Source organism: Eptesicus fuscus, chromosome 10 (genome assembly GCF_027574615.1).
Source record: "Eptesicus fuscus isolate TK198812 chromosome 10, DD_ASM_mEF_20220401, whole genome shotgun sequence".
NCBI classification, from domain to species: Eukaryota; Metazoa; Chordata; class Mammalia; order Chiroptera; family Vespertilionidae; genus Eptesicus; species Eptesicus fuscus.
In genome coordinates, this window is record NC_072482.1 from 43,495,773 (window position 1) to 43,523,673 (window position 27,901).

General features: G+C 37.4%; 1 protein-coding gene across 9 annotated transcripts in view; it reads right to left on the reverse strand.

The window, feature by feature from the left end:
* SNX14 (sorting nexin 14) overlaps window positions 1-27,901 on the reverse strand; it is a 68,362-nt gene that overhangs the window by 11,831 nt on the left and 28,630 nt on the right. For 6 of the 9 annotated variants that reach the window (XR_008557193.1, XM_054721779.1, XM_054721776.1 and 3 more), the window contains 12 exons: window positions 26,414-26,489; window positions 23,288-23,332; window positions 23,104-23,184; window positions 22,894-23,008; window positions 21,316-21,471; window positions 20,862-20,986; window positions 19,089-19,147; window positions 17,702-17,728; window positions 15,149-15,281; window positions 9,073-9,274; window positions 4,565-4,648; window positions 2,344-2,444 (listed from right to left, as the gene is read on the reverse strand). Coding sequence is in view for 8 of the 9 variants with exons in the window: in XM_054721779.1 (XP_054577754.1) it covers window positions 2,344-2,444; window positions 4,565-4,648; window positions 9,073-9,274; window positions 15,149-15,281; window positions 17,702-17,728; window positions 19,089-19,147; window positions 20,862-20,986; window positions 21,316-21,471; window positions 22,894-23,008; window positions 23,104-23,184; window positions 23,288-23,332; window positions 26,414-26,489 (1,204 nt within the window). In the remaining variant the exon portion in view is untranslated. The remainder of the gene's footprint in view (window positions 1-2,343; window positions 2,445-4,564; window positions 4,649-9,072; window positions 9,275-15,148; window positions 15,282-17,701; window positions 17,729-19,088; window positions 19,148-20,861; window positions 20,987-21,315; window positions 21,472-22,893; window positions 23,009-23,103; window positions 23,185-23,287; window positions 23,333-26,413; window positions 26,490-27,901) is intronic. The other 3 variants (XM_054721778.1, XM_054721777.1, XM_054721781.1) reach the window with 2 other exon arrangements.

Below are 27,901 nucleotides of genomic sequence, written 5' to 3' on the forward strand. Positions count from 1 at the left end.
ATTCAGAATAATAATAAAACTATAGCCCAGCTGGCATGGCTCTGTGGTTCAGCATCAACCTATGAACCAGGAGGTCACAGGTTCGATTCCTGGTCGGGGCAGGCTCGATCCCCAGTAGGGGGAGTGCAGGAGGTGGCCAATCCATGATTCTCTCTCATCATGGATGTTTCTATCTCTCTCCCTCTCCCCTCCTCTCTGAAATCAATAAAAATATATTAAAAAATAATAATAAAACTATATTTATAGAAAGAACAGTATCATCATATAGCAGATAAGCCCTCAACCTCTACAGTCAGACATGAATGGGTTTTAATTCTGATTCTTCTATGTGTTAGCTTGGTGTCCCTAGAAAAGTTCCTAAATTGCCTAAGAGTCAGTTACTGCATGCATAAAATGCAAATAACACTACCTACTTTATAATATTGTTATATAAAGCATTTAGAGCCTACCTGATACATAGGAAGGAAAATTAAACATTAGCTAGTATTATTTCTCTGTTTTTCAACTGTAAAACAATTGTTACAATATCATACAACTATCTTGATAATTAAAAGAAGTTGGCATAAGAAGTTAGCAAAAACTAAATGTGGAAATGTTAAATAACTTGGAAAATCTGTTGTCCAGTCTTCCTATATTTTTACAAAGACATACTGACTTGTAAGAATATAGCCAAAACTTTAAAGCCAAAACTAACCCAATCTTGCCTAATATTCAGTTTTGTAACTATAAAAGAGTCACAAAACTTAATGAGCAGAAATCTATAGGGTCGGGCAAAAATAGGTATACAGTTGTAAGTACACAAAACAGTTTATTCTTGTATTATTATTTATTAATTATTGTATCATTTTCCATAGAACTATAAACCTACTTTTACCCCACCCTGTATTAGATAAAGTACCAGTAATGTAAACTTTAACTCCATATTACCAGAAAATATTTCTTCTAGAATGAGGTACTCTAGAGTTCTTAGAAAGAAGTAATTGGTTCAAGTAATGGGTTAATGATATCAGTAAAGACACAGGTTAACACTACTATGTGTTGTGTTCAAATATCCTTGTAGTAAATAATTCATATTTCAATTTTTATACCACCAAAAGAATTATGTAAAAAACTAGAGGCCCAGTGCATGATTGAATCATGCACGTGTAGGGTCCCCTACACGCTTTCACTTTTCTTGGTGGAGCTGGGTGCCTGTCCACTGGTGCACCAGGCCTTTCAGAAGCCTCCGGCTCGGCGGAGGCTTCTGAAAGGCCTGGTGCCGGAGCAGACAGGCACCCAGCTCCCACGCTTTTGATGGTCCGCGGCCGCTGAGGGGGGCTACCCTGCCCCCTGCGCCTCTCAACAGCAGGGTAGCCCCCTCCGTGGCAGCGGATCCATGCCTCTCAATGGCCGGATAGGCCACCCCGAGTCCCGCCCCCCAGCCTCCCGCCGCCCAATCATGGGCATAGTGGAGTGATGGTAATTTACCTGTTACTCTATTATTAGATAGGATGCTTTCTGAGTTAAAGTATTCAACATTTCAAATACAGAAAATAAAATTTAAATACCTCTTTATACTGTTGAATATTTTTATTTTATAAGGTACTTATTTTTGGCTATAAGGTAACCAAATTTAACTGAGTTAACACTTAATAAAAACGACAAAAGTGGATGTTCAAATAAAAAAGATGTTTTAAAAAATAGAACAGGAATATCCACTCTGGTATTATGCATTTGATTAAAGAAAGATGGTTATTAATTTTAAAGAAGTCTCAAGCAAGTAACTTTTAAGCTGAATGTACCAATAATAATAAAAAATACCAGTTGCATTGTTTACATAACACAATGATCACAGACTGAGAAAAAGAGAATTCACTTCCAAGTGGTAAATAGTAGAGAGTCAGGATATCCCAAGAAACTGGAAAAACACCTTCAAATTTAAAAAGAAAAAGAAGGAATAAACAGGAAGGAAGATTCTGAAGTTCAGAAGTGCTGAACAAAAAATCAAAGAATAAGACAAAAATAAAAACTATTTAGTATTCTTAGAATGTATTTAATCTTTTACACCAAAGTTTTTGTTTCTTTCTTTTAATTTCCCACACCAAAACTAAGCCTAACATAAGACTTTCTTTCTTCTAGGAAAATATCTGGTATTTCATTAGTTACAAATTTTTTTCATATACTCTTGACAATAATTCATCTTCACATAAAAAATTTAAATAAAAGAATTTTAGAAATCGACATTGATGAGTATTTATAAAGCATATGTGTATATATATATATATATATATATATGAGAAAAAAAGACAAATCAGAGAATGCTATGATTAGCAAGCAATATTCTAAATTAAGTTGGTGCTATACCTGTAAATATTCTTGAAATTCTTCTCTCTTTGACTTTAAGAACTCATAATTTTTGGGACCAATGATTCTCTTGGAAGGAAGCTGGGCATCAGGAAATGTGCCTGAAATTAATATATCTGAAAGTTATTACTATAAATTGCTACTACTTTAAAAACCTAATTTATAATATACTATAACAAATTCATATCCACAATGCTGCCTTGTAGAGATGTGTCATTATCCTTTAAATAATTTTGGCAAAACCAGAGAGCATAGGAATTCAAACCAAAGAACTTGAGTCTATTGATATCTAAAATATCACCACTCTTTTACTGACACAGATATATTTAACCTTCTATATTCGTTTTTTTAAAAGCTTCAAAAAATTATCATGAGATTATTTTGAAATCAGTGAGATTTTATTAGACAAATCTTACTAAAGAAATAACTATTTTCTCATGGGAAAAAATTATATTGCCAATGCTATATAAGCTTAAAAACAAAATTTGAAAACCATGGATGTACTTTCTCAGACAGGGCTGACTTTGGAAATTTTAGTACCGAAAGAGAAAAATAATGTTGGGAATCCAACCAACTTTGATTAATCTGGGATTTGAAAGTATGAAGATAAATGATCTTCTCTCAACTCTAAACCAAAGGAAAAGTTCTCAGAGAAAGAACAAGACAAGGATAGCATTGCATGAGATTGGCAGAGACAAAGAGAAAATAATTTAAAGACAAGTACAACATCAAAATGTAGGCAAAAAGTATGGAGTGGAACCTTGCATATTTTTAGCTTCCTATAATCTTTTTATCATGGGATTTGCTCTTATAGTAAGGTAAAGAAGGTTCCCTGCTCTTCTCAATTTAGAACCAACCTGATTTTGGATCAGGGGACATTACACAGAGCTTTTCTAAAATAAAAGGATTCAGAATACATAAATCAAACCCACCAACCTACATACAAAATGACTGGAAATACTTAATAATTATATCCCTGCTATTAACTAATATAAGTGTGTAGATAGGAGAGACTGGGAGGGGAGAAGAACAAAAAAGGAAAAGCGCTCTCCTTTTCTGATTGATCTATTCTCAAAAGAAACATTCATCTACAACTTTGCTTTCCATATCCTACCTAATAAAGTAGTAATATGCAAATTGACCGCACCTTCGCCACGCCCACCAGCCAAAGCCACACCCACCAGCCAATCAGGGCGAGTATGCAAATTACCAACAAAGATGGCGGTTAATTTGCATACACTGAGAGAGGGAGGAGAGAAGACTGAAGACAACTTAGAAGGAAGAGGGAGGAAAAGCAGAAAGCAAGGTGGCTGCCAGAGGGAAAGCCCAGAAGGGGCGGAGCGGGGTGGAACGGAGCGGGGCGGGAGGCAGTGGCAAGCGGGTGCAGGCGTGGTGGCCGCAAAGGCGGCGGCAGCGGCAGCACACGCGGCCGCAACAGCCGCTTGCAGGATTTTCCTGCAAATGGGCTACTAGTCTAAATATAAAAACTAAATTAAAACATTTGCCAGATATTTGGCCCTGGCTGGGTGGTTCAGTTGGAGCATCATCCCTTACACCAAAAAACATTTGCCATGATGCGTGGTACACATGTCTACCAAGAAAGGTAATGGTAAAATAAGAGCAACTCTGAAATGTCAGGTTTAAATTATCCATACATCAAGTTAAACAAAAATAAAATTGGAAAGAGAACCTTTTCTAAAATACAGTTTAAAAATAGCTATATTTTACATTTTAATATTATTATTTGAAAAGCAATGTATGTGTACTGTAAAAATTTATAAAATATCCCTAGCTGGTTTGGCTCAGTGGATAGCCCATGGACTGAAGGGTTCCGGGTTTAATTCTGATCAAGGGCAAGTATCTCGGTTGCAGGCTCAATCCCTGGCCCTTGTGTGCAGGAGGCAACCAATTGATGAGTCTCTCTCACATCAATGTTTCTCTCCCTCTCTCTCCCCCACTCCCTTCCATTCTCTCTAAAAATCAATGGAAAAATATCCTCAGGTGAGGATTAACAAAAAAATAACATAGCAACAACAAATTAATAAAATATAAACAAGCAGAACTAAGATAAAAACAGGATGTCCTATCATCAAATGTACATAGGTGTCACTGTTACATTTCCTTGTTACTATTACTTAAAATTAAAAAATTAATCTGGCTCAACAACTTTCAAGAAAGCTAAGGCTGAAATGTAATGTTTTATACAAAAAGGACAACATACCATGAAATTCCGTTAGTTTTGATTCAAGTACATAGAATTCAAGATATCTTCTATAGACAGACCAATGTTCAGGCTCATGCCCAACTGTAAATTGAATGAACACACCCTGAGTAATAAATCATTTTATAAACCATTATTATTAATAGAATGCAGTATTTAAAACATTAAGTATACAGAGCTGGAAATTATTCCAGTCTTAATAATTTATTATTTCTTGTTATCACTCTATTAATGTATTTTATCCCATATTTTAATTTTAAATTATTTAGAAAACTTTGATAAATTCACCTATTTATGAAGTTATCTCAATAATAAATATATTTTCTGCAACAGAATCATAGAGCTGACAGCAACTTCAAAAAATTATTCAATTATAATTATTTTTTAAATTTCACAAAAATGATGTATTTCATAAAAAATTTGTAGTCAATTTTGGGTATCACAAATATTTACTAATTATACAGTACTAGAGGCCCGGTGCACAAAATTCATGCACTGGGGGGGGGGGGTCCCTCAGCCCATACTGCAAGAGGGCACAGGTCAGGCTGAGGGACCCCACCGGTACACAATTGGGGCCAGGAAGAGACGTGGGAAGTTGGTCAGCCAGGGAGGGACTGCGGGAGGGCTCCAGGGAGTGTCCAGCCCATCTCACTTAGTCCCGACTGGCTGGATCCCAGCAGCAAGCTAACTTACTAGTCAGAGCGTTTGCCGCCTGGTGTTCAGTGTACATCATAGCAACTGGTTGACCAATCGACTATCTGCACCTTGGTGGTCAGTACACATCATAGCAAGTGGTTGAGTGGCCTTAGCATATCATTAGCATATTACGCTTTGATTGGTTGAATGGCCAACCAGACAACCGGACACTTAGCATATTAGGCTTTTATTATATAGGATAGAACAGCACTATCCAATAGAACTTGCTGCAAATTCTGTAAATGTTCTATATTATCTGCACTAATACAGGAGCTATTAGCTACTGATCACTTAAAATATGGCTAGAATAAGTAAAGAACTGAAATTTTAATATAACCTAATTTTAATTGCCACATGTGAACAGTGGCTACCAAATTGGATAGTAAGAACTAATGGTTTAAAGACTAAGTCAGAAAAATAAATAAATAAATCAGGTCAGCCTGCCTATTCCAATTCCAGTTCCCCCATTTACTAACTACAAGGTGAAACAAAAGTAGGATTATAGATGTTTGTATGAAAAATAATATAATAATTAATAAATAATAATACAAGAATAAACTCTGTTTCGTGCACTCCCAATTGCAAATCTACTTTGGTCTCACCCTGTATGTAAACTTAAACAAATAACTTAACATTACTGCCTTAGTTTGCTTAGAATAAAAATAATTGTACTGCCCTAGTCGGTTTGGCTCAGTGGAAAGAGCATCAACCTCCGGACTGAAGGGTCCCGGGTTCGATTCCAGTCAAGTGTACATGCCTGGATCATGGGCTCAATCCCTGGTAGGGGGCATGCAGAAGGCAGCCAATCAATGAATCTCTCTCATCACTTATGTTTCTAACTCCTTTTCCCTTCCTCTGAAATCAATAAAAATATATAAAAAATAATAATAATAATAATAATAATGATTGTACCTATTACATAAAATAATCCCCCAGGACACTTTTATACAGTGCAAAGCACAGAGTAAGCACCCCAAAAATGTTAACTACTATTATCAGCATCTCGTGTCATTCTAGCATTGATTTGGAAATGCAATGGATCACGTCAACTAAAACCACAGCAACCCAAAAGCAACATCTGTATTCAGAAAAAAACAGCTTGCTATGGTCACAACCTATAAAGCAAATTCTGTTTTTCTTCTTCAGCACAGTTCTTAAAAGATCTATATATTATATTTAGTTTTGGTTTTAAAAACCCTGAAATTGCTATTTTGCTACACATATAAAATACATGCAATATTTAAATGATATACTTTTCTCCCCTTCATAGGACATGGCTTCCTAAGAGCACATATTAATTACACTGACTGTAAAAGTCTACATACAGCACTGCTGACAAAAATTATCCTTAGAACACAAGTTTTAAGATGTTTTTGGTATTGATTTTATGGTTAAATTATTAAGCTAAAGTTTTAAAAATAAAGAACAAAACGAAAAGATGGTTGTCCAAAAGGCAAAAACTAAAGTACATATATTCCCAAAATATTTAAAAGCATATCATAATAGCCCTGACCAGTTTGGCTCAGTGGATGGAGCATCGACCTGCAGACTCAAGGGTCCCAGGTTCGATTCAGCCAGGGGCATGTGCCTTGGTTGCGGGCACATCCCCAGTGGGGGGCGTGCAGGAGGCAGCTGATCGATGTTTCTCTCTCATCGATGTTTCTAACTCTCTCTCCCTCTCCCTTTCTCTCTGTAAAAAAATCAATAAAATATATTAAAAGTATATCATAATAAATCATTCAAAAGAAGATAAAAGTTAATACATGCTCACATAAATCGTATGGATGGGGTTTATAGCTGAATAGTCAAAAGTTTTAAATAATTCCCTGAGAGACCAGAGCCAGGTTTTAAATACCAGGCACAGGAAGGAATTGAACCCAGAAGCTAACGAGGGTCTTTCTCATTCTCTCCAACACTTAAAATACCAATCAGTAGAAATAGCAGGCAAAAGAAGCAAACAAAAACTATGCTTAAAATCAGACTATAATATCGACAATGGCTTATCTGTACACTTCTTAGAATGTTGAGATAGAACTGCAACTAGCAAAACTGAATGGTAACTACAACAAAATCAAGTAGCAGTGACTCAGAACTGGATAGAGCAAGACCCTGCCCGGTATTAGATACAAGAAAAATCATAGCTAGCTACTCTGAGCATTCTTCCTTCCTCGTTCCTATGTTTTATGTTCTTGAAATAGGATCAGCTTCTGAAAAAATAAAAAAAAACTAATACTTTTTGAAAAAGAAATAAGGGGAATTATTAGCACTGACCTTCACACTATCAGCCAATCGTTCCCCTCTCTTAACCCTTTCCTAACACTGCCACTTTTTTCCTTCTTTCATCACAGATAGTTTCTCTCTTCCTGAGTTCAACTTTACCTTTCTGTTCATTTCCAACTTTGACGTACTTTTGTTTACAAGAATGCCCCACCTCTTAGACAAAGCCTAGGGTGGGGACTGTTGAACTCCGTATGGATGCTATTTACTCAATATTACAATCTACGTGTAAAACAACCAAAAGAAAAAAGATAGCAAAATATGAACAAAACTTGTAAAGTTGTGTTTAATCATATATTTTTATCAGTTCTAATTTGCCGACAACAATGGAGGAGAAATGCTGTCTTAATTAAGGTGGTATAGTATCTGATATAGTGCTATGTGCATTAATAATAGCCAATTAAGTATAATGGCTAATGATGATGGGAGCAAAACCATTAAAAGAACATTATATAAAACTATAGAGGCTCAGTGCACGAAATTTGTGCACGGGTAGGGTCCCTAGGCCTGGCCTTCGACCAGGGCCAATCTTCCCTGGCTGCTGGCATCCGGCCCCGCCCCCAGTTCCGCGTTCCCCATCGGGCGATCAGAGCCTGCCAACCGGAGGGAGGAACCAAGAGGCTGGCCGGTTCCCACCCGCTCGCCAGCCCTGCCCCCCCCCCCGCCACCAGTCATCCTCAGTGTGTGGGGCGACTGGCGGGGGATCGGGATCCCACTTGCTCCCACCCGCCTTGTCCTAGCACTGCCCCCATCCACCACCACACCCCGCCAGTTCCCTGTTTCCCATCAGGCGATTGGAGCCTGCCAGCCAGGGGGAGGGACCAAAAGGTTGGCCAGCAGGTGGGCTGGGGGCAGCTCCTACATTGAGAGTCTGCCCCCTGGTGGTCAGTGCGCATCATAGCAACTGGTCGTTCTGCCAGCCGGTCGATTTGCATATTATGCTTTTATATATATACTAGAGATCCAATGCATGAATTCATGCATGGGTGGGGTCCCTCAGCCTGGCCCACGATCGAGGCCTATCAGGGGGCCAGCCAGCCAGGGGGAGGGACTGCAGGAGGTTGGCTGGCCAGCCCCCCCAATCAGGGCCAATAGGAGAGCCAGCTGGCCAGGGGGAGGAGCCTTGGGAGGTTGGCCAGCTGGGGGGAGGGGCCACAAGAGGTTGGCCGGCCACGGGAGGTTGGCTATGGGAATGCACTGACCACTAGGGGGCAGCTCCTGCATTGAGCGTCTGCCCCCTGGGGGTCATTGCGCATCATAGCGTCTGGTTGACCAGTCATTCCAGTCGTTCTGGTCGCTCAGTTGCTTTGTTGGGTTGTTAGATATCTTGCTGATTGAAAAAATTAATTAATTAATTAACTAGTAATAGAGATAACCTAGAAAATCCTAAGCTTTCATTCAATTTCCTGTTCTAGACAAGTACCTTTTGGATATGTAGTCATACTCAGTAGTTATAAATGACAAAATGTTTGTCATTCCTGATAAATACAGACTAACCAGAATCTTTTATGAAAGGTACTCATAAAGCTTCCTACCTGCTCTTCTATCATTTCTTTCAACATCAATACAAAACACAGGTATCCTTTCCTTTTTGTCCTTCCTTTCAGAGGAGGGATCTTCAAAAAAGTCTACATATGGAATGCTAATTTTCCATGCAGCAAGGTTTCGGGGAGTATTAGGTGTGCTCACAGCTTCCACTGGAGAATCATCTTCCATTACAACAATACCTTCTTCAATCTGGAAAAAAAACACCAAGAAAAAATAATATTTCTAGGACTTTCAGACCTGAGATACAACTATAAAATAATATGTCCACATAAATTCTATAATTTTTAATACTTTTGAGATTAGATGATACCAAATTTTCTACTGAAAATACATACATAACAAATAACAAGTTAACAGCATCAACTCCAGGTTTTGTTACATCATCTATAAGTGAATATTCAATAGAAAATAGATACTTCAGATTACTGGAAAAGATATTAAAAACACACAAATATAGAAAAAATATTTAATTTTGGTAATAAAAAGTAAAAATTAATGTACTGATACTTTTTAATTTAGGGATATAAAATTTTATAAATGTAAACAGCCATGGATGGAGATTACACAGATAAACTGGATATGTGATACATATTGCTGGTTACTAAATATACTGGCACAACCCTTCTAAAAAGCGTTTTTGACACTGTATATAAAGAGCCATAAAACAGTTTCAACCAAGTAATTCCATTTCTGGGAATTTTTTCTAATAAAAGTATTTACTCCAAATGAATTTTTTAAACTGGGAAAAAGGCACAAGTATTTACTGCAGCATTAACTAATATAAAATTAGAGAAGAGGTCTGAACGGGACCTACCTCTATAAAATTAAGATTGTTTTTTAATCTCCTGGCTTCTAAAATATTAACCAAATTAAATGTTTAGAACAATAAATATTTTTATAATATTACTTGAAGAACAATTATTTTTAAAAAATAAACATGTTCTCAAAATATACACAAAGAAAGAAGAAAAAACTGTCTCTACCTCATTAAACTGAAAGAGAACCTCGGAAGTGGCATAGTATATCTACACCTGGTCACCAAGATCTCTGACGCATGTTAAAGGGGCAAAATATTATAGATAAACACACTTTTTAAGGCAATGAATCAAAGGTGGTAACACTTAAGAAAATTCTCAAGAGCCTAATCAGAGCAAACAAGGTAATGGAGGCAAATTTATTTCCAGAATTCTAGCACCCTACCTTCACTCTCAGGTCTACTCTCTTCCCATACCTCTCTTTTAAGTGATTCTTATCCTCCCCATACAATCCCTTAGCAATTACCCCTTTTTTTGTTCTTGTCCTAAAATGGCTTTCCATAATCTCCAATAAGACCATTGGTGATTTTGGGACTTCTTAATGTTCTGTTGAAAACAAAAGTCCTCAAGACCTAAAAACATAAAACTATAAAGAGAGATAATAGATGTTGCTTTTTGAGACAAGACTATCTCCTTATAAACCTGGAAGAAAAACATAAAGAAAGCATGTGTGAGGAAAATACCCACTCCACTGTTTGGAACCTGAGGTATGGGGGTAGCATTCGATGATTGCAACTGTATTTTTGTTCATGGATTTAGCTTCTGAGAAGAGAAGGTAAAATAATAGAAAATTTGTTTAACCAATTTGTTTTAACCAGCTAAAATGGAGCCGGTCGCCCTTAGGTGCACAGGATGATGCTCAACCAGCTGAGCCACACCAGCCAGGACCACCCCTTCCTTTCTTTTCAGAGTATTAGAGATTACTTTCCCCTCTTCTCCTACTTTCCATTATTACTATCTTTGGTTCCAATCAAAAATTTCCTTGTGCCAGTACAAAAGAGAACTCTCTCAGCTTTTTACAGCTTGTATTTCAAATAATCAGGAAGAACAAAAAAATAAAAAGTACATCTTCCCCAACAAAAATTATGTGTTGAGAAGTTCACAGTAACATAGGAAAATTTTTTTGTTATTGTATTAAGTGGGGAGAGAGCAGGACAGCAAACTATATATATAATATAGCCTAATCAATGGTGGTAGAAAGGAAATTTTTTTCTTTTTTAAAAAGAAAATCACCAAAATGTTAATAGAAGTTATTGGGTGATAGGCTTATGGGTGGTATTTTAAATTTTTTCCACTTTTCTATATTAGTTTAAAAATTGAGATTATAATATACTAAAAATTTAAAAATATAAATAACTTGTGGGCCCATGACACGGTTCATAATACCCAAACATCACCATTTAATTATCATCACAGAACAAATCTCACTACATTATATTTGAACAGAAATCACTTTTTGATTGACACCAGAATTCTAGAAGCAACTGGTGGACTTGAGTTTTTCCCCCTCTGTGGGGATAGTTTGTAAGGGTTGGCAGAGAAGTTCCAGGCGGGGGGTGGGGGGGTTGGGGGATCACTAAAGGTAGTAATGACATTGTTTCTGTTTTTCAAATCAATAAAATAATTTAACTGTGTTTCATTTGAAAGCCTCTAAGCTTATGGTGGTAAGGCTCAGATGCCCATGGCCCACCATCCCCCAGCTAAAAGCCCCACTGAACAGGGCTAGCTGCTGAGGTGGCTTTGACCCTTTCAGTTTTTAACTGTTTGATTTATATTTTTATCTGTTAAAGACAGGCAGTATAATGAGCATAGACATTACGAAATAACCAACAAATACAGCATGTGAAAGTGATAATTCAGCAACATGAATTTCACCAGGACCGAATTGGCATATCTCTGACCAAAATTTTTATGCAGCATATACAGGTGTTGAGAACTTCAAGAACTAATGTTAACATGGAAATGTAATTATTATAATTCCTGATTAGGGTTATCATTTGATGGGAATAAAGCTTATATCCATGCAGCTTATTTCAAATAGCAATATGAAAACTATCACTTGAAAATAAAACAATCTTACCTAATAAAAGAGAAACATGCAAATTAACCATCACTCTGCTACACCCACAGCCAATCAGAGTGAGTATGCAAATTAACCCAATAAAGATGGAGGTTAATTTGCATATGCAGGCGTGGAGAGGTGTGAAGCCTGCTATGAGAGGAAGGGGGGTGGTGAAGGGAGCTACTGAAGTGGTGCTACTGGAGTGGTGCTCCAGACAGAAGCGAGGACTTGCCAGCTCTGGGCGGCCCGGGAGTGGGGATGTGCCAGCCCCCGGGCAGCTGGGGTGGGGAGCGGGGACTTGCTGGCTCCCGGGCCGCTGGGAGTGAAGCCAGGGGAAGGAAGGCCTATTCTTGCACAAATATCGTGCAATGGGCCTCTAGTCATAAAAATAAACCAGTACATCTTTGTAAAGTGCTCAATATATCATTTTATAAAAGCAGTTTTTAATCTGTTTTCCAAGTTGAATATGTAGTTAAACATCAGTATTCATTTTCATATTTGGTTTACCAATCTGAGTATTCATTTAGAAATTTGTTGAAAAGTCATAATGGTTTTGGTTTTTTTTCAAAATTACAGTATCTTGAACACTGAAAAAAATAAAATATAAATAAACATTGTTTTGAAAAAAAGACTCCTTACTCTGGTTTACTGTCTTTATTCTACCTACACTTTTAAGAAAAAACAAGGCTTAAAGAGAAAAAAGAATTCTGTGTTTGGCTCAGTGGATAGAGCGTTGGCCTGTGGACTGAAAGGTCTCAGGTTCGATTCTGGTCAAGGGCATGTACCTTGGTTGCGGGCACATACCCAGTAGGTGTGCAGGAGGCAGCTGATTGATGTTTCTCTCTCATCAATGTTTCTAACTCTATCCTTCTCCCTTCCTCTCTGTAAAAAATTAATAAAATATATATGTTTTTTTTAATTCTGTGTCTTGATTATCTAAAGCAGTGGTTCTCAACCTTTCTAATGCCGCAACCCTTTAATTAATACATTTCCTCATGTTGTGGTGACCCCCAACCATAAAATTATTTTCGTTGCTACTTCATAACTGTAATTTTGCTACTGTTAATGAATCGTAATGTAAATATCTGTGTTTTCCGTTGGTCTTAGGCTTTTGGTTTTCTGTGGTCGCGACCCACAGGTTGAGAACTGCTAGCAGGATCGCCTAAGACCATTGGAAAACACAGATATTTACATTACGATTCATTAACAGTAGCAAAATTACAGTTATGAAGTAGCAACGAAAATAATTTTATGGTTGGGGGTCACCACAACATGAGGAACTATATTAAAAGGTTGCGGCATTAAAAGGTTGAGAACCATTGATCTAAAGAGAAAAAAAGAGTTAAATAAGATTTTCTTCGATTTAAATTATGAAGAATCAGTGAATCTCCTAAACAATTCATCATTGCAATCAGAAAGAGGTCAAAAGAAAGAAGTAAAGAGGTAAAGAAGAAATTTATTTACTCTCTTTTCTCCCATCTTTTTCCTAGTTATTACCAATTCCCTCACTACTATTCATTCCTTTTACATCCAGGTTAGTGGATTGCTTAGAGGCAAAGTCTATGTCCTAATCATCCTTTTATTTCCAGTGCTCAAAGTCACTAAAAGGTAAATTGAGGATTCAGGATCAATAAAGATTTGTTAAACAAATAAAAAGTACAAATAAGATAGTATTTGCATTTATGGAACTAACTAATTGATAGGGAAGACAATCATAAACATATAAGCCTATCTAATAAAAGAGTAATATGCAAATTGACCATCACTCCAACACACAAGATGGCTGCCCCCATATGGTCAAGGATGGCTGCCCCCATGTGGACACAAGATGGCCGCCACAAGATGGCCAGCAGGGGAGGGCAGTTGGGAGGGACCAGGCCTGCAAGGGAGGAAGTTGGGGGCGATCAAGCCTGCAGGGGAGGGCAGTTAGAGGTGACCAGGCTGGCAGAGGAGGAAAGTTAGGGGCGACCGGGCCTACAGGGAAGGGCAGTTGGGGGGACCCAGGCCTGCAGGGGAGAGCAGTTGGGGGATCAGGCCTGCAGGAGAGGGCAGTTAAGGGTGACCAGGCCTGCAGGAGAGGGCAGTTAGGGGCAATCAGGCTGGCAGGGGAGCAGTTAGGCATCAATCAGGCTGGCAGGGGAGTGGTTAGGGGGTGATCAGGCTGGCAGGTAGGAGAGGTTAGAGGCAATGAGGAAGGCAGGCAGGCAAGCAGTTGGGAGCCAGCAGTCCTAGATTGTGAAAGGGATGTCCTACTGCTGGTCGGACATCCCTCGAGGGGTCCCAGATTGGAGAGGGTGCAGGCTGGGCTGAGGGACAACCCTCCCCCCGCCCATGCACGAATTTCATGCACCAGGCCTCTAGTTTCAAATAAAGTAAGGTATATGCTTCAACATATGATCTAATAGGAACACAAAAGAGGAAATGTTCAGTTCTACTTGGGGGTCTCAGGTAAGGGATCATGGGGTGGGCATTTCAAGACCAGCATGTGCAAAAATATAGAGAAATAACAGCATGGTGGGTATAACGTGCATATAAATCAACTGGGGATCCTATTAAAATCCAAATTATGATTCAGTAAGTCTAGGATAAAGCCTGAGATTCCGTATTTATAACAAGCTTCTAGGTAATGTTGATGCAGCTGTTCCATATCAGTTTGAGTAGCAAAAGTTTAGGTCACAGGGTTAGGGAATGTCCGGCTCACAGGCTATATAAGGCCTGCGAAATCATTTTGTCTTAACCTGCCAAGGCATTAGGAGTGAGTTAATTAAATGTTTGACCAAATATAGCAGGCTAATTTTTAAGTTGATAACTTTGTATGGCCCGCAAATAATGTTATAAATATCCAAATGGCCCTGGGCAGAAAAAAGGATCCCCAGCCCTGGTTTAGGATATCTATGAACAACAGTATGTCTGGACCACATAGTTGGAAAGAGTTAAGATCAGGATATGAATTAAAAGTCTAACCAAAATACGGTTTAACAGAAACCATTCTGGCCTTAGTAGGCAGTTAAGTTAGTGCTCAGGAATTTAAAAAATTAGATTAGCACCATGAAACTATAATCACTAATGAAAGAATTTATAATGGAGAATATAAAGGAAGTCTGAAGTAAGAAAGATAAAGAAGAGGGAAAATAACAAGTAATCATATCCAATTTTTTATACTATTGTACACTGAAGTTTACTTACGAAATCATCTTCACCTTCAGCTAAACCATAATTAGGTAACATAGCTCCCTCCATGGTGGTGCTCTTGAATACTCCTTTAATTTTGCTACCTATTCTGCTGATTCCAAATGATTCTCCTCTTTTTTGTGTGCTCCTAAATATTAAACAAAAATGTATCAATCACAATCAAATTATCTCAACAGTCTAATGTACTATAAACAACAGTAAAGAAAAATAGTTGTGAAGGTATAGCTAACGTAACTTTTCGGAGTTCTCAGTCATAGATTGTCTCAACATCTCAAAGCAAAAAATTTAGAGTTTGAAAATGAAAAGATAGCCCTAACCGGTTTGGCTCAGTGGCTAGAGCGTCGGCCTGAGGACTGAAGGGTCCCAGGTTCGATTCCGGTCAAGGGCATGTACCTTGGTTGCGGGCACATCCCCAGTAGGGGTTGTGCAGGAGGCAGCTGATCGATGTTTCTCTCTCATCGATGTTTCTAACTCTCTATCCCTCTCCCTTCCTCTCTGTAAAAAAATCAATAAAATATATATATATATTTTATTTTTTTTTTAAATGGAAAGATAGCCCTAGCTGGTTTGGCTCAGCGGATAGAGTGTCGGCCTGTGAACTGAAGGTCCGGGTTCGATTCCGGTCAAGGGCACATGCCTGGGTTGCCGGCTCGATCCCCAGTAGGAGGCATGCAGGAGGCAGCCAAGCAATTATTCTCTCTCATCACTGATGTTTCTATCTATCTCTCCCTCTCCCTTCCTCTCTGAAATCAATAAAGATATATTTTTAAATGTAAAGATAAATAAATGAAACAATTTATTAACAAACATTTGAAATGTACCTATTTAACTGAACTAAAATATTTAAAAGATGAGAGCCACCTAGTGGTATATAGTTCTTCTTGCCATACCTATTTTGAAATAGAATTTTTTTAAATGTGGAAGACCAAGTTCAAAGCAGAATAACCATATAGAACTGTACTGCTAAAATAATATCATGTAGAAGAAAAAATATATAAAACTATGACCTTCTCAGTTCATTTTAGACAGAACTTAACAAAAAATAATTAGGTCCTCTATGACTGAAAATGTTCAAGCAAAATTCAACATTATAATCATATTAATACTCAAAAGAAAAATGTAGTATAAAATTAATCTTAGTTAACTTCAAAGTAATAAAAAAAGATAAAATGTCAAAGAAAGGGGTTAGTAATGAATATAAGAATGAAAGTAAATGTAGCCTAAGAAAGCAGCCTGCTCTGCCATACATATTACTATTAATAAACCAATATATATTGCTTTTGAAATTTTTTCAAAAATAAATTTTCTAAAAGTAGAAATAACTGGAAAACAACCACACAAAAAATAAGCCAAATTTTCTCCATTACAATCTACTACTCCAGGTTTCAACAATTAAAAATATAACTTTTTTCCAATTTAAAATTTGTGCTCACTATATACTACTATCCTTACAACAGATACCCAAGTAAAAATGACTATTTTAAAATCCATGAAAGTTTATTTTGAATGCTAATGGATCACTACTATTTCTACAAGCAAAATTACAGAAAAAGAAGTAAATTGATCAAGTTTTAACTACACCAGGTATATAATGACATGTGCATGTTATACATGTCTAAGGAGTAAATAAAACTAATTTTAAACTGTAAAACTCTAATAGTAAATTAAATATTAAGTGGTAAAAAGGGTACTTACCCTAGATTATTTTATTTAAACAAGCATGCAATTAGTGTTTTTAAAAATCCAGAACTATAACCACAATTCTGATAGAAATGTTTCCAAAAGCAAATATAAAAATGTTGACAAAATATTATTAAAATCTAAACATCTAGAATTTAGATAGATTGTTCTAGATCTAGTCTCTAGAATCTAGATAGATTATATAAAACAATTGGGCTTTTTGAAATATGACCTATCTCTAAAATATCTCATTTGAGTTTGTGCCCAAGAAATATTGTATTTCTTGCTTTAAAAAATACTTTCAACACAGATAATTCTAAAAGTAATTTAGCAAAATCAGTAACAAGCCGAAACCAGTTTGGCTCAGTGGATAGAGCGTCGGCCTGCGGACTGAAGGGTCCCGGGTTCGATTCCGGTCAAGGGCATGTACCTTGGTTGCGGGCACATCCCCAGTGGGGGGTGTGCAAGAGGCAGCTGATCGATGTTTCTCTCTCATCGATGTTTCTAACTCTCTATCCCTCTCTCTTCCTCTCTGTAAAGAATCAATAAAATATATTTTAAAAAAAAAATCAGTAACAAAACAGAGTCAATAACCTTGAAAAGCTAAATAATGGCTTTATCATTTTATTTTTATATTGACATTTTTATTTTATGATGACCTAAGGATATACTGCTATTTCACACGGGATATCTATAACCAAAGTAGAGGTTAATTTTTAAAAGATATCCCAATTAGCTGACATAAAGGCAGCAATAGTACAGTGCTTCATTATTTTCCTTTTTAGATCTACTTAGATTGGTTTGGGTGCACTATCTGGACTTAAATAACTTATACAGAAAAGAATCACATGCTGTCTCAAGACTTACCGAAAATCATCCAAACTTAGGCTACCTCTGCAATAACAGATATGTTAGATTATATAAGGAAAGGAGAGAAAGCCCAGATATTAAACAAGTTCCACTTTAGAATACAAAACAAAATTTAAAAGCTTTAAAAGGTACACAGGTAGACAATATTCACCTTTGCAAAGGGAAGGAATTCTTAGGAATAACATGATAAAGAAAAGAAAGAGTACAAGGGCTGTTTGGGGCAAGGAAGAGACTTGGGAGTATGAATTCTAGATCATTAAAAAGTAGTTCTCAAAAACTCAGTATGTCCGAAAATAATTCTGTATTTTTTGCCCTCATTTAGGCATACCACTTGTTTGACACAGTGGAAAGTATGCAGAGGCTAAGCCACCAAAAACTTAGCACAGAAAACAAACCTGTATTTTCCAGCATGAAATTCATGTCCGGATTAGATATAATTATGCATGCTTCACATGTTTTTAGTTTGCATATTTTAAAATGTATGTTTTAAGCTCTGAAGCAAGATTAACAAAAGATCTCTAAATATTTTTAAGTTGTGCATTGAGTATGGAATTAAACAACATAAATTAAAATTTTACTTTTAAGATACAATGAAATAGAATGTAGACAAAAAAGATGAATAAATATTTTACATATTTAAGTCATTTAACAGCAAATTAGCAATGCTACTTTAAATTTTCAATGAAAGAATGTAAAGAAAGTCTTGCCCGGTTGGTGTGGCTCAGTGGTTGAGCGGCAACCTATAAACCAAGAGGTCATAGTTCGATTCCAGGTTAGGGCACATGCTCAGAATTGTGGGATCAATCCCCAGTAGGGGGCGTGCAGGAGGCAGCGGATCAATGATTCTCATCATTGATGTTTCTATCCCTCTCTCCCTTTCCCTTCCTCTCTCTAAAATCAATAAACACAAATTTTTTTTTTTTTTTTAAAGGGAGTCTTTACATTTCTAGAGAGCCAGAAGGGAAAGGCAGAAAAAAAAAAGTCCCCCTCTACTTTTCTAACCAGTAAATACTGTAATAAAAAGTACTCACTGCCAGGGGTTGAGGGGGTCTACTGTCTAAAACTGAGTTATCTGTGGATTTTATTTATGCATGCAGTGCACATTCACCAATAAAGCAGGTAATCAAACACTAATATATATTAACTATGAGATTAACAAGGCAATGGTGTGTATCTTGTTAAAGTTTTCTAAAAGAATTTCAGACATTCTGTTGCTGTATATAGTACAGCTCTACAGTTCCTTAATCAAATGTCTTGTCTACTTATATAACAACAGAACCACATACTCACAGAAAAATAGCTAATAAAGAAAATCATGCTATCATAGAATGATTAGCATCAACAAGCACAAAAACAAAACATACATGTGATTTAATATACCTACCTGTTGAATTTTGAATTTCGTGTTGGTGATTCTGCACCTCTTAAAAGTTGTCTGAAATACTTCAAAAATAATTGTGATTTATTAAACTAATATTTAATACTGAAATATGCTACTTTACCATACTACTTTCCAGTATAAAGAAAATGTTATTTAAATCAAATGAATACAACCACAGTCAAACAGAGTAAGGACTAAAATATTGCAAATAGAGATATTTAGGCCATTTGATTTCCACAGGTCTACAAATAATGTATATCCAAGAATGGAGTTTCTATTTCACATAAGTACCACAAAGCCACTCAGGCATTTGGCAAATCAGGTAGATTACAATCTATCTATTCATATATATATACTAGAGGCCTGGTGCATGAAATTCGTGCACGGAGGGGGAGGGTAGTGTCCCTCAGCCCAGCCTGCACCCTCTCCAATCTGGGATCCCTCTCACAATCCAGGACTGCTGGCTCCCAACTGCTCACCTGCCTGCCTTCCTGATTGCCCCTAACCGCTTCTGCCTGCCAGCCTAATCACCCCCTAACCACTCCCCTACCAGCCTGACTGATGCCTAACTGCTCCCCTGCCAGCCTGTTTGTCCCTAACTGCCGTCCCCTGCAGGCCTGGTCACCCCTAACTGCTCTCCCCTGCAGGCCTGGTCCCCCCCAACTGCTCTCCCCTGCAGGCCTGGGTCCCCCACAACTGCCCTTTCCTGCAGGCCCAGTCGCCCACAACTTCCCTCCTCTGCTGGCCTGGTCACCCCCAACTGCCCTCCCTTGCAGGCCTGGTCCCTCCCAACTGCCCTCCCCTGCTGGCCATCTTGTGGTGGCCATCTTGTGTCCACATGGGAGCAGGATCTTTGACCACATGGGGGCAGCCATCTTGTGTGTTGGAGTGATGGTCAATCTGCATATTACTCTTTTATTAGACAGGATAGAGGCCTGATGCATGGGTGGGGGCCAGCTGGTTTGCCCTGAAGGGTGTCCCGGATCAGGGTGGGGGTTCCCTTGGGGTGTGGGGCGGCCTGGGTGAAGGCCCTGTGGTGGTTTGCAGGCTGGCCACGCCCCGCGGCAACCCAAGCAGAGGCCCTGGTATCTGGGATTTATTTATCTTCTACAATTGAAACTTTGTAGCCTGGAGTGGAGCCAAGCCTCCTGCTTGCTCCTTGGCGGAAGCCATTTCTGTTGTGATTTATGTATCTTCTATAATTGAAACTTTGTAGCCTGGAGCAGAGGCCAAGGCAGGCCAGGGTGCAGAAAGCTTGGCTTCCTCCATCACCAGGAGCAACCCTAGCCTCCTGCTTTTGCCAGCTCTGTGGCTGCCGCCATTTCTGTTTGAATTTATTTATCTTCTATCACTGAAACTTTATAGCCTTGAGTGGAGGCCTAGGCCAGCAAGCGCAGGCGGAAAGCTTGGCTTCCTCCATCACCAGGGAATCCCAAGCCTCCCTCCTGCTCTCTGTGGCTGGAGCCATCTTGGTTGGGTTTATTTGCATATTTGCTCCTGATTGGCTGGTGGGCGTGGCTTGTGGATATAGCAGAAGTATGGTCAATTTGCATATTATTCTTTTATTAGATAGGATAAACATGGTTTGATATTAAAAATTGTTTTTAGAATTAACTTATAATCTCCATTATGTAGTAAAAAAGAATATTCACTTTCTTAATTAATCATGTTTTATTTTTGTTTATTTTGGTATTTGAATCACTCATCTAATCATACCAAAGCCACTACATAAGTTTTATAGAAAAATTATCAAAGAAGATTAATATTTTGACTTACCTCATCACTGTGGCAGAACATAGGAGTAAACACATTCTCCAACAGAGAAAGTACATGTTCATATGCTTCAAAAAGACATCTCATAGTTTGAAGTTTCACAACATCTATATAGGGGCCTTCAGCAACTATTTTAAAAAATTATATTGTAGAAATTGTTTATAAATAGCATAAATACATTATATATTAGTTTAAAATTCATGACAGTGAGATAGCATACAAACATGTTTTGTGGAAAATCTACTGTAAGGTATAGAAATCACACTAGAATGAGGAATTAGAACAACCAAACTCCAGTTCTGGCAAGTATTAGTTTCTTCATCAAAGCTTTCATCTAGTTAGTAAAGTAGGATAATGCCTGTGTATCTCACACAGTGTTGTAATAATAAATAAAGTATACGAGAAAACTCTGAAAACTAAAAAGCTATAGAATTCAGTCTCATTATCTTTGACTTACTTTTTTGAATCTCTTCTACAATGAAGGGATCAAATCGAATTTTGTCAATACTTTCATCCAAACAATATGTTTTATAAATTTTCTGCAACTCCTCATGAAGAGACAGCATTTCATCATTTGATAACTCTGGTCGCAAAATTCTATCATTGAATTCCTCTAGCAAATTAGGAAAGAGTAAGAAAAAAAATGAATTATTTTAATATATAACTATTCATAAAAACTTCATGTTCCCAATCTAATGGTAATCAATTTTAAAAGCAGCAATTAAAAACAAAATGTTCATCATTTTAAACTTTTAAAAAGACTTACTTGAGAGTAAAATCACTGCTCAGATGAAAGAAAAACTCAAACAAATATTTTATAGACTAAGATAAAATATATAAATAATTGCAATAACAATAAAACTTTTCTAGAATTTAGAATAGTAAATACTTTCCTAAAATTTCATTTTAATCTAAATTTTTCTTTAAAGAACATTATGTATTAATTCCTTATATGAAGTGTTTTTAATATTTTAAAATCTGATTCACTAAATAACAGTGAAAATTAAGGTGTTTTTTTTTTTAGTTCCAGTCAAGTTTGTATTTTTGTGTGTGTTTTTTTAAATATATATTTTTATTGATTTCAGAGATGAAGGAGAGAGAGAGAGAGAGAAGAGAAAGAGAGAGAGAAACATCAATGACGCGAGAGAATCATTGATCGGCTGCGTCCTGTTACGCCCTGTGCTGGGGATTTAAGCCCACAACCCAAGCATGTGCCCTGACTAGGAATCGAACCATGACTTCCTGTTTCATAGGTCAATGCTCAACCATTGACCCATGCATGCCAGCCTGGCCAGTCAAGTTTTTAAACAATATTTCCTTCCACCATGAAGGTTACAGACTAGAGATGGAGCTGAGAATCTGAACAAACGAATCTTTTTTTCTTATACTTAAACTTTTAAGACAACATTTTAAAGAGAAAGTATTCATTAAAAGATAATCCTTTGCCCTCGCCAGTTTAGCTCAGTGGATAGAGCGTCAGCCCGAGGACTAAAGGGTCCCGGGTTCGATTCTGGTCAGGGGCATGTACCTTGGTTATAGGCTCGATCCCTTGGGGGGGGGGGGGGGGTGTGCAGGAGGCAGCTGATCGATGTTTCTAACTCTCTATCCCTTACCCTTCCTCTCTATAAAAAAATCAATAAAATATACTTTTTAAAAAAAGATAATCCTTTCATAGTCCACACAGTGTCGCAAGATGTTATAGAGCTTAAAATAAAAATAAAGCATTTTTTAATTTGATTAATCAAAATAATCCTTAACAAAAACTCTAACAGTGCTATTCATATAGGCTAATGATTGAGTATATTATTTTCATTATACTTAATCTTTAGTAGTTTTTTTCTGCTAATATGATTTGGTTTAATTCAGTTATAGATTATGCCCCAATCTAGAAAGAGTGGACACTTGAAAGACAGCTCTTAGAATATCTAGTAAATAAAACTTGGTACCATGATAGATGACAACTACAACATCTTATCTGATCTCAATATTAAAAATCTTAAAAATGGCTTTAGTAAAGTACGCAGGTAAGCCTCACCCACAGTCAGACAAATTTGCAAGACGTGTACTGCTCCTTCTTGTTTCAAAAAGTTCATAAAACGAAATAAGAGATCTTGCTGCTCTCTGATTTGCTTCAATTCTAATTTCAACACCTAGATACAATATGGGAGGAAGAGTAATTAAGGCTATGTAAATACGTAGTAAAATTGTATTCAAAGTAATATAAGTTATTGTTGGAAATACTTACAGATGGCTTTTTATTTCTAGGTTCTGCAAATTTTTGCAAGAATGGAACCAAAGGGGAAGGTGGTTCAGTTGCTTTTTCAGGCTTTGAAGAAAGAGAATTCAGTCATTAAAATTGTCATTGATTTGACAGATATGAGTCAAAATTCATGTGATGTGAAGAGTTTGCTAAGATGTTAAATACTCACTGGACTGTCAACTATGAAGATGATAAGCAAATGATTCACAGTATCCTAATAAAAAATCATAAACACAGGTCAGAACAATTCCATTACTAATTCTGTCTAGAATTCTCATAGTTTTTATCATATTACAAAAGTTTCTAGAAAATTAAGGAACAAAATAAAGCAATAGCACAGTTGTGTGTACTTATGTAATACACAGGGATTTTTAAAAATCTGCAATGCATGATCTCACCTTTTGTGAAAATGGACAAAGAAAAGTTATTCTGACTTTGGCATTTAAAATGTTTATAAACATGAGTGGGGGGGGGGTTGGGAAGGTAATGGGGGGATGAGGACAAATATGTAATACCTTAATCAATAAAGAAATTAAGACACATGAAACCAAGATGGCAGCATAGGTAAACACCTAATCTGCAGCCTCGCACAACAATTTCAAAAATACAACTAAAAGACAAAACGGACATCATCCAGAACCACAGGAAAGCTGACTGACTGGAAATTCTACAACTAGAAGGAAAGAGAAAACCACAAGGAAAATCAGAGGAGCTGTAAAAGCCTGAGGTACGGAGATATGGACGCGCGTGTGTGGAGAGAATGGAGCCGGAGTGCCTGGCTGGCGTTCTCTAGCGAGAAGGAGATAAAAGCCCCAGACTGCGCTGAACCCCAGTTCCGACTGCACTGAACCCCAGTTCCGGGCGAGACCCAGGGGGCCCAGGCTCATACTGGGGGAATCTGGGCTGTAAGGTGGAAACTCAGGGGAGTGGCGAAAGGCAGAGCTCCGGAGGCACGCAGAGGACGGACTGTTGACTATGCTGCTGAATTGCCCTAGCGGGAAGGAGACAAAAGCTCTGGACTGCACTGAACCCCAGTTCCGACTGCACTGAACCCCAGTTCCGGGCGAGAATCTGAGAATCCAGATTCATTAAGAGAGAGACTAGACTGTCTGGCAGTGGGCAAAACTCGAGGGCGCCTTTCTCTCAGAGGTGCTTGCAGCAAGTACCGAGGGACACTGAGACCCAGGAACCTCATAGGGCGGGGCTGACAGGAAGCCAAGGCTGTAGGCTCCACTCTGAAACTACGCCCCATCCAAGCTGAGCACAGAGGCTTTTGCAATTTTGCAAGTCTAGTCGAATAAGGCTGTCTCCCAGCGTAGACACAGCTGATCCTCACAGCCAATTGGACTGGAAAGCAACTCCTCCCACTGATACCAACAACAATCAAGACTTAACTACAACAAGGCTGTAAACACAGTCCACAAAGGGGTGCACCAAGAGTGTCCACCTCAGGTAACTGGGGAGGCCGACCCACTGGTCCATTTAGGACACCCAGCACACAAAGCTACCCTACCAACTCAGGGAAGCAGTGAAAATGTGGAGACAAAGAAACAGATCACAAACCAAAGAAATGGAGGAAAACAAACAACTGGAGATAGAGTTCAAAACCACAGTTATAAGGTTTTTCAAGAATTTCCTATTAAAAGGCCGATAAATTTAGCAAGACCCTCGAGGATATGAGAGAGATCCTCAAGAATATGGAAAAGGACCAACTAGAAATTAAGCATACACTGACTGAAATAAAATATATTATACAGACACCCAACAGCAAACTAGAGGAACGCAAGAATCAAGTCAAAGATTTGAAATACAAAGAAGCAAAAATCACTCAACTGGAAAAGCTAAAAGAAAAAAGAATCCAAACATTTGAAGATAGTGTAAGAAGTCTCTGGGACAACTTCAACATCAGAATTATGGGGGAGCCAGAAGAAGAGAGAGAGCAAGATACTGAAAACCTATTTGAAGAAATAATAACTGAAAACTTCCCCTACCTGGTGAAAGAAATAGACTTACAAGTCCAGGAAGCGCAGAGAACCCCAAACAAAAGGAATCCAAAGAGGACCACACCAAGACACATCATAATTAAAATGCCAAGAGCAAAAGACAAAGAGAGAATATTAAAAGCAGCAAGAGAAAAACAGTTAATTACCTACAAGGGAGCACCCATACGATTGTCAGCTGATTTCTCAACAGAAACTATGCAGGCCAGACGGGAGTGGCAAGAAATAGTCAAAGTGATGAATAGCAAGAACCTACAACCAAGATTACTCTACCCAGCCAAGCTGACATTCAGAATCGAAGGGCAGCTAAAGAGCTTCACAGATAAGAAAAAGCTAAAGGAGTTCATCAACACCAAACCAGTATTATATGAAATGCTGAAAGGTATTCTCTAAGAAGAGGAAGAAGAAGAAAAAGGTAAAGATAAAAATTATGAACAACAAATACATATCTATCAACAAGTGAATCTAAAAATCAAGTGAATTAAAAATCTGATGTACAGAATAAACTGGTGAATATAATAGAATCAGGGGCATAGAAAGGGAGTGGATTAACAACTCTCAGGGGGAAAAGGGTGTGGGGGGTGCAGGAAGAGACTGGACAAAAATCATACACCTATGGATGAGGACCATGGGGGGGAGGTAAGGGAAGAATGGGATCCAGGTGGAGGAGAGCTATGGGGGGAAAAAAGAGGAACAACTGTAATAATCTGAACAATAAAGATTTATTAAATTTTAAAAAAATGAAAAAAGAAAATAAAGAAATTAAAATGCAAAAATAAATAAAAATAAAATAAAATAAATACAATGTTTATAAAATATTCCTGTTTCTTTAAAATCTTACTAGATCAAAAGCAAAAGCAACTCAAGTGTATAACAAGGAATGGATGAGTAAGCAAAATGTTTTATTTTCCTACAATGGACTATTACTCAGCCTTGAAAAGGAAGGAAATTTCTATATATGCCACAACATGGATGAACTTTGAGGACATTATTAAGTGAAATAAACCAATCACACAAAAACAATTACTGCATGCTTCCACTCATATGAGGTATATGGAGTAGTAAAATTCAGAGACAGGAAGTCACATGAGATCGCCAGGGGCTAGAGGGAGGGAGGAATGAAGAATTATTGTTTAATGGGTGTAGAGTTTGTTTTAGAAGATGAAAAAAGTTGTGGAAATGGGTAGTAGTGATGGTTGCTCAACATTATGTACTTACTATCACTACTGCATATATAAAAATATTTAAGATGATAAATTTTAAATGCAATTAAAGAAAAAAATTTTAAGACTTACTGGATCAGCTAGGAAATCCAAAGAAGGAAGAAACACAGAACCTGAGAGGATCTCTCTTAAAAGTAAGGTCAAGGATCTAGAAAAAGAAACAATGGTGTACACAGTTAGTGATTTACATCAGTTCTTATGTGGGAATCTTGCAAAAATGCAAACTAGGATTCAGTAGGTCTGGGGTATGTCCCAAGATTCTGCATTTCTAACAGGCTCCCAGGTGATGCTTATGCTACTGGTTTACAGGCGACAGTTAGAGTCCTTAATTGGCTAAAAGGGAATACTATTTAAGAGAAAAAAAGCATTTCCTTAGCAGGAAGGACTTAGGTAAGCATTAGAAAACATTTTCTGCCTTGGAATATTATTTTGTAATTATAACACTTAAAGTAATATTATAAATTAATCAATTTAAAATAAAAACATTTTAATTAAAAGGTTAAAATAAATTTTTAAATTTATTAAAATGAAAATTTTAAATAAAATAAAGTAACATTTTAAAGTACATCTGAAAAAATAAGCCATGGTTTCTGCTCTAAGGATTATCAGAGTAAGATTAATGAGGTAATTTATGGAATAATCTAAATATTCTCATATCAGATCAAGGGAGGATGTATCAAATGACATCTAACTATTCTTCCCAGGTGGACACCTTAAAACCCAAATTTGTCTGTACAGTTTGTTCAAATTGTTGCTCCTAGTGAGTCATAATGTACATGTCTTTAAAAAGAAACATCAATCTTGGACATTTCTCATAGCAATTTTTTGTTATGATATATCTCCTCGGGCAAGGAAAACAAAAGAAAAAATAAATGGGACTACATCAAACTAAAAAGTTTTTGTATAGCCCTGGATGGTTTGCTCAATGGATAGAGCATCAGCCTGTAGACTAAAGGTTCTCAGATTCGATTCTGGTCAAGGGCACATGCCCAGGTTGCAGGCTTGATTCCCAGTGGAGGGCGTGCAGGAGGCAGCCAATCAATGATTCTCTCTCATCATTGATGTTTCTCTCTCTCTTCCTTCCTCTCTGAAATCAATAAAAATATATTTTTTTAAAAAACATTTTTTCACAGCAAAGGAAACCATCAACAAAATGAAAAGACAACCCACTGAATGAGAGAACATATTCGCCAAAGATACATCTGATAAGGGGTTCATATCCTAAATGTATAAAGAACTTATAAAACTCAACACCAAAAAAACAAATTAAAAAATGGGCAAAGGACCTTGTTGGTGTGGCTCAGTTGGTTGAGCATTGTCCCATGCACCAAAAGATCACAGGTTTGTTTCCCAGTCAGAGCACATGCCCAAGTTGCGGGCTCCATCCCCAGTGAGGGGGTGTGGAGGAGGCAGCCAATAAGTGATCCTCTCTCATCATTCATGTTTCCATCTCTCTCTTCATCTCTCTGAAGTCAATAGAAATGTATTATCGGACATTTTAAATAAAAGACCTGATAAATTATATTTTTAAAATAAAGTATTCATGTCATAAACTAACCT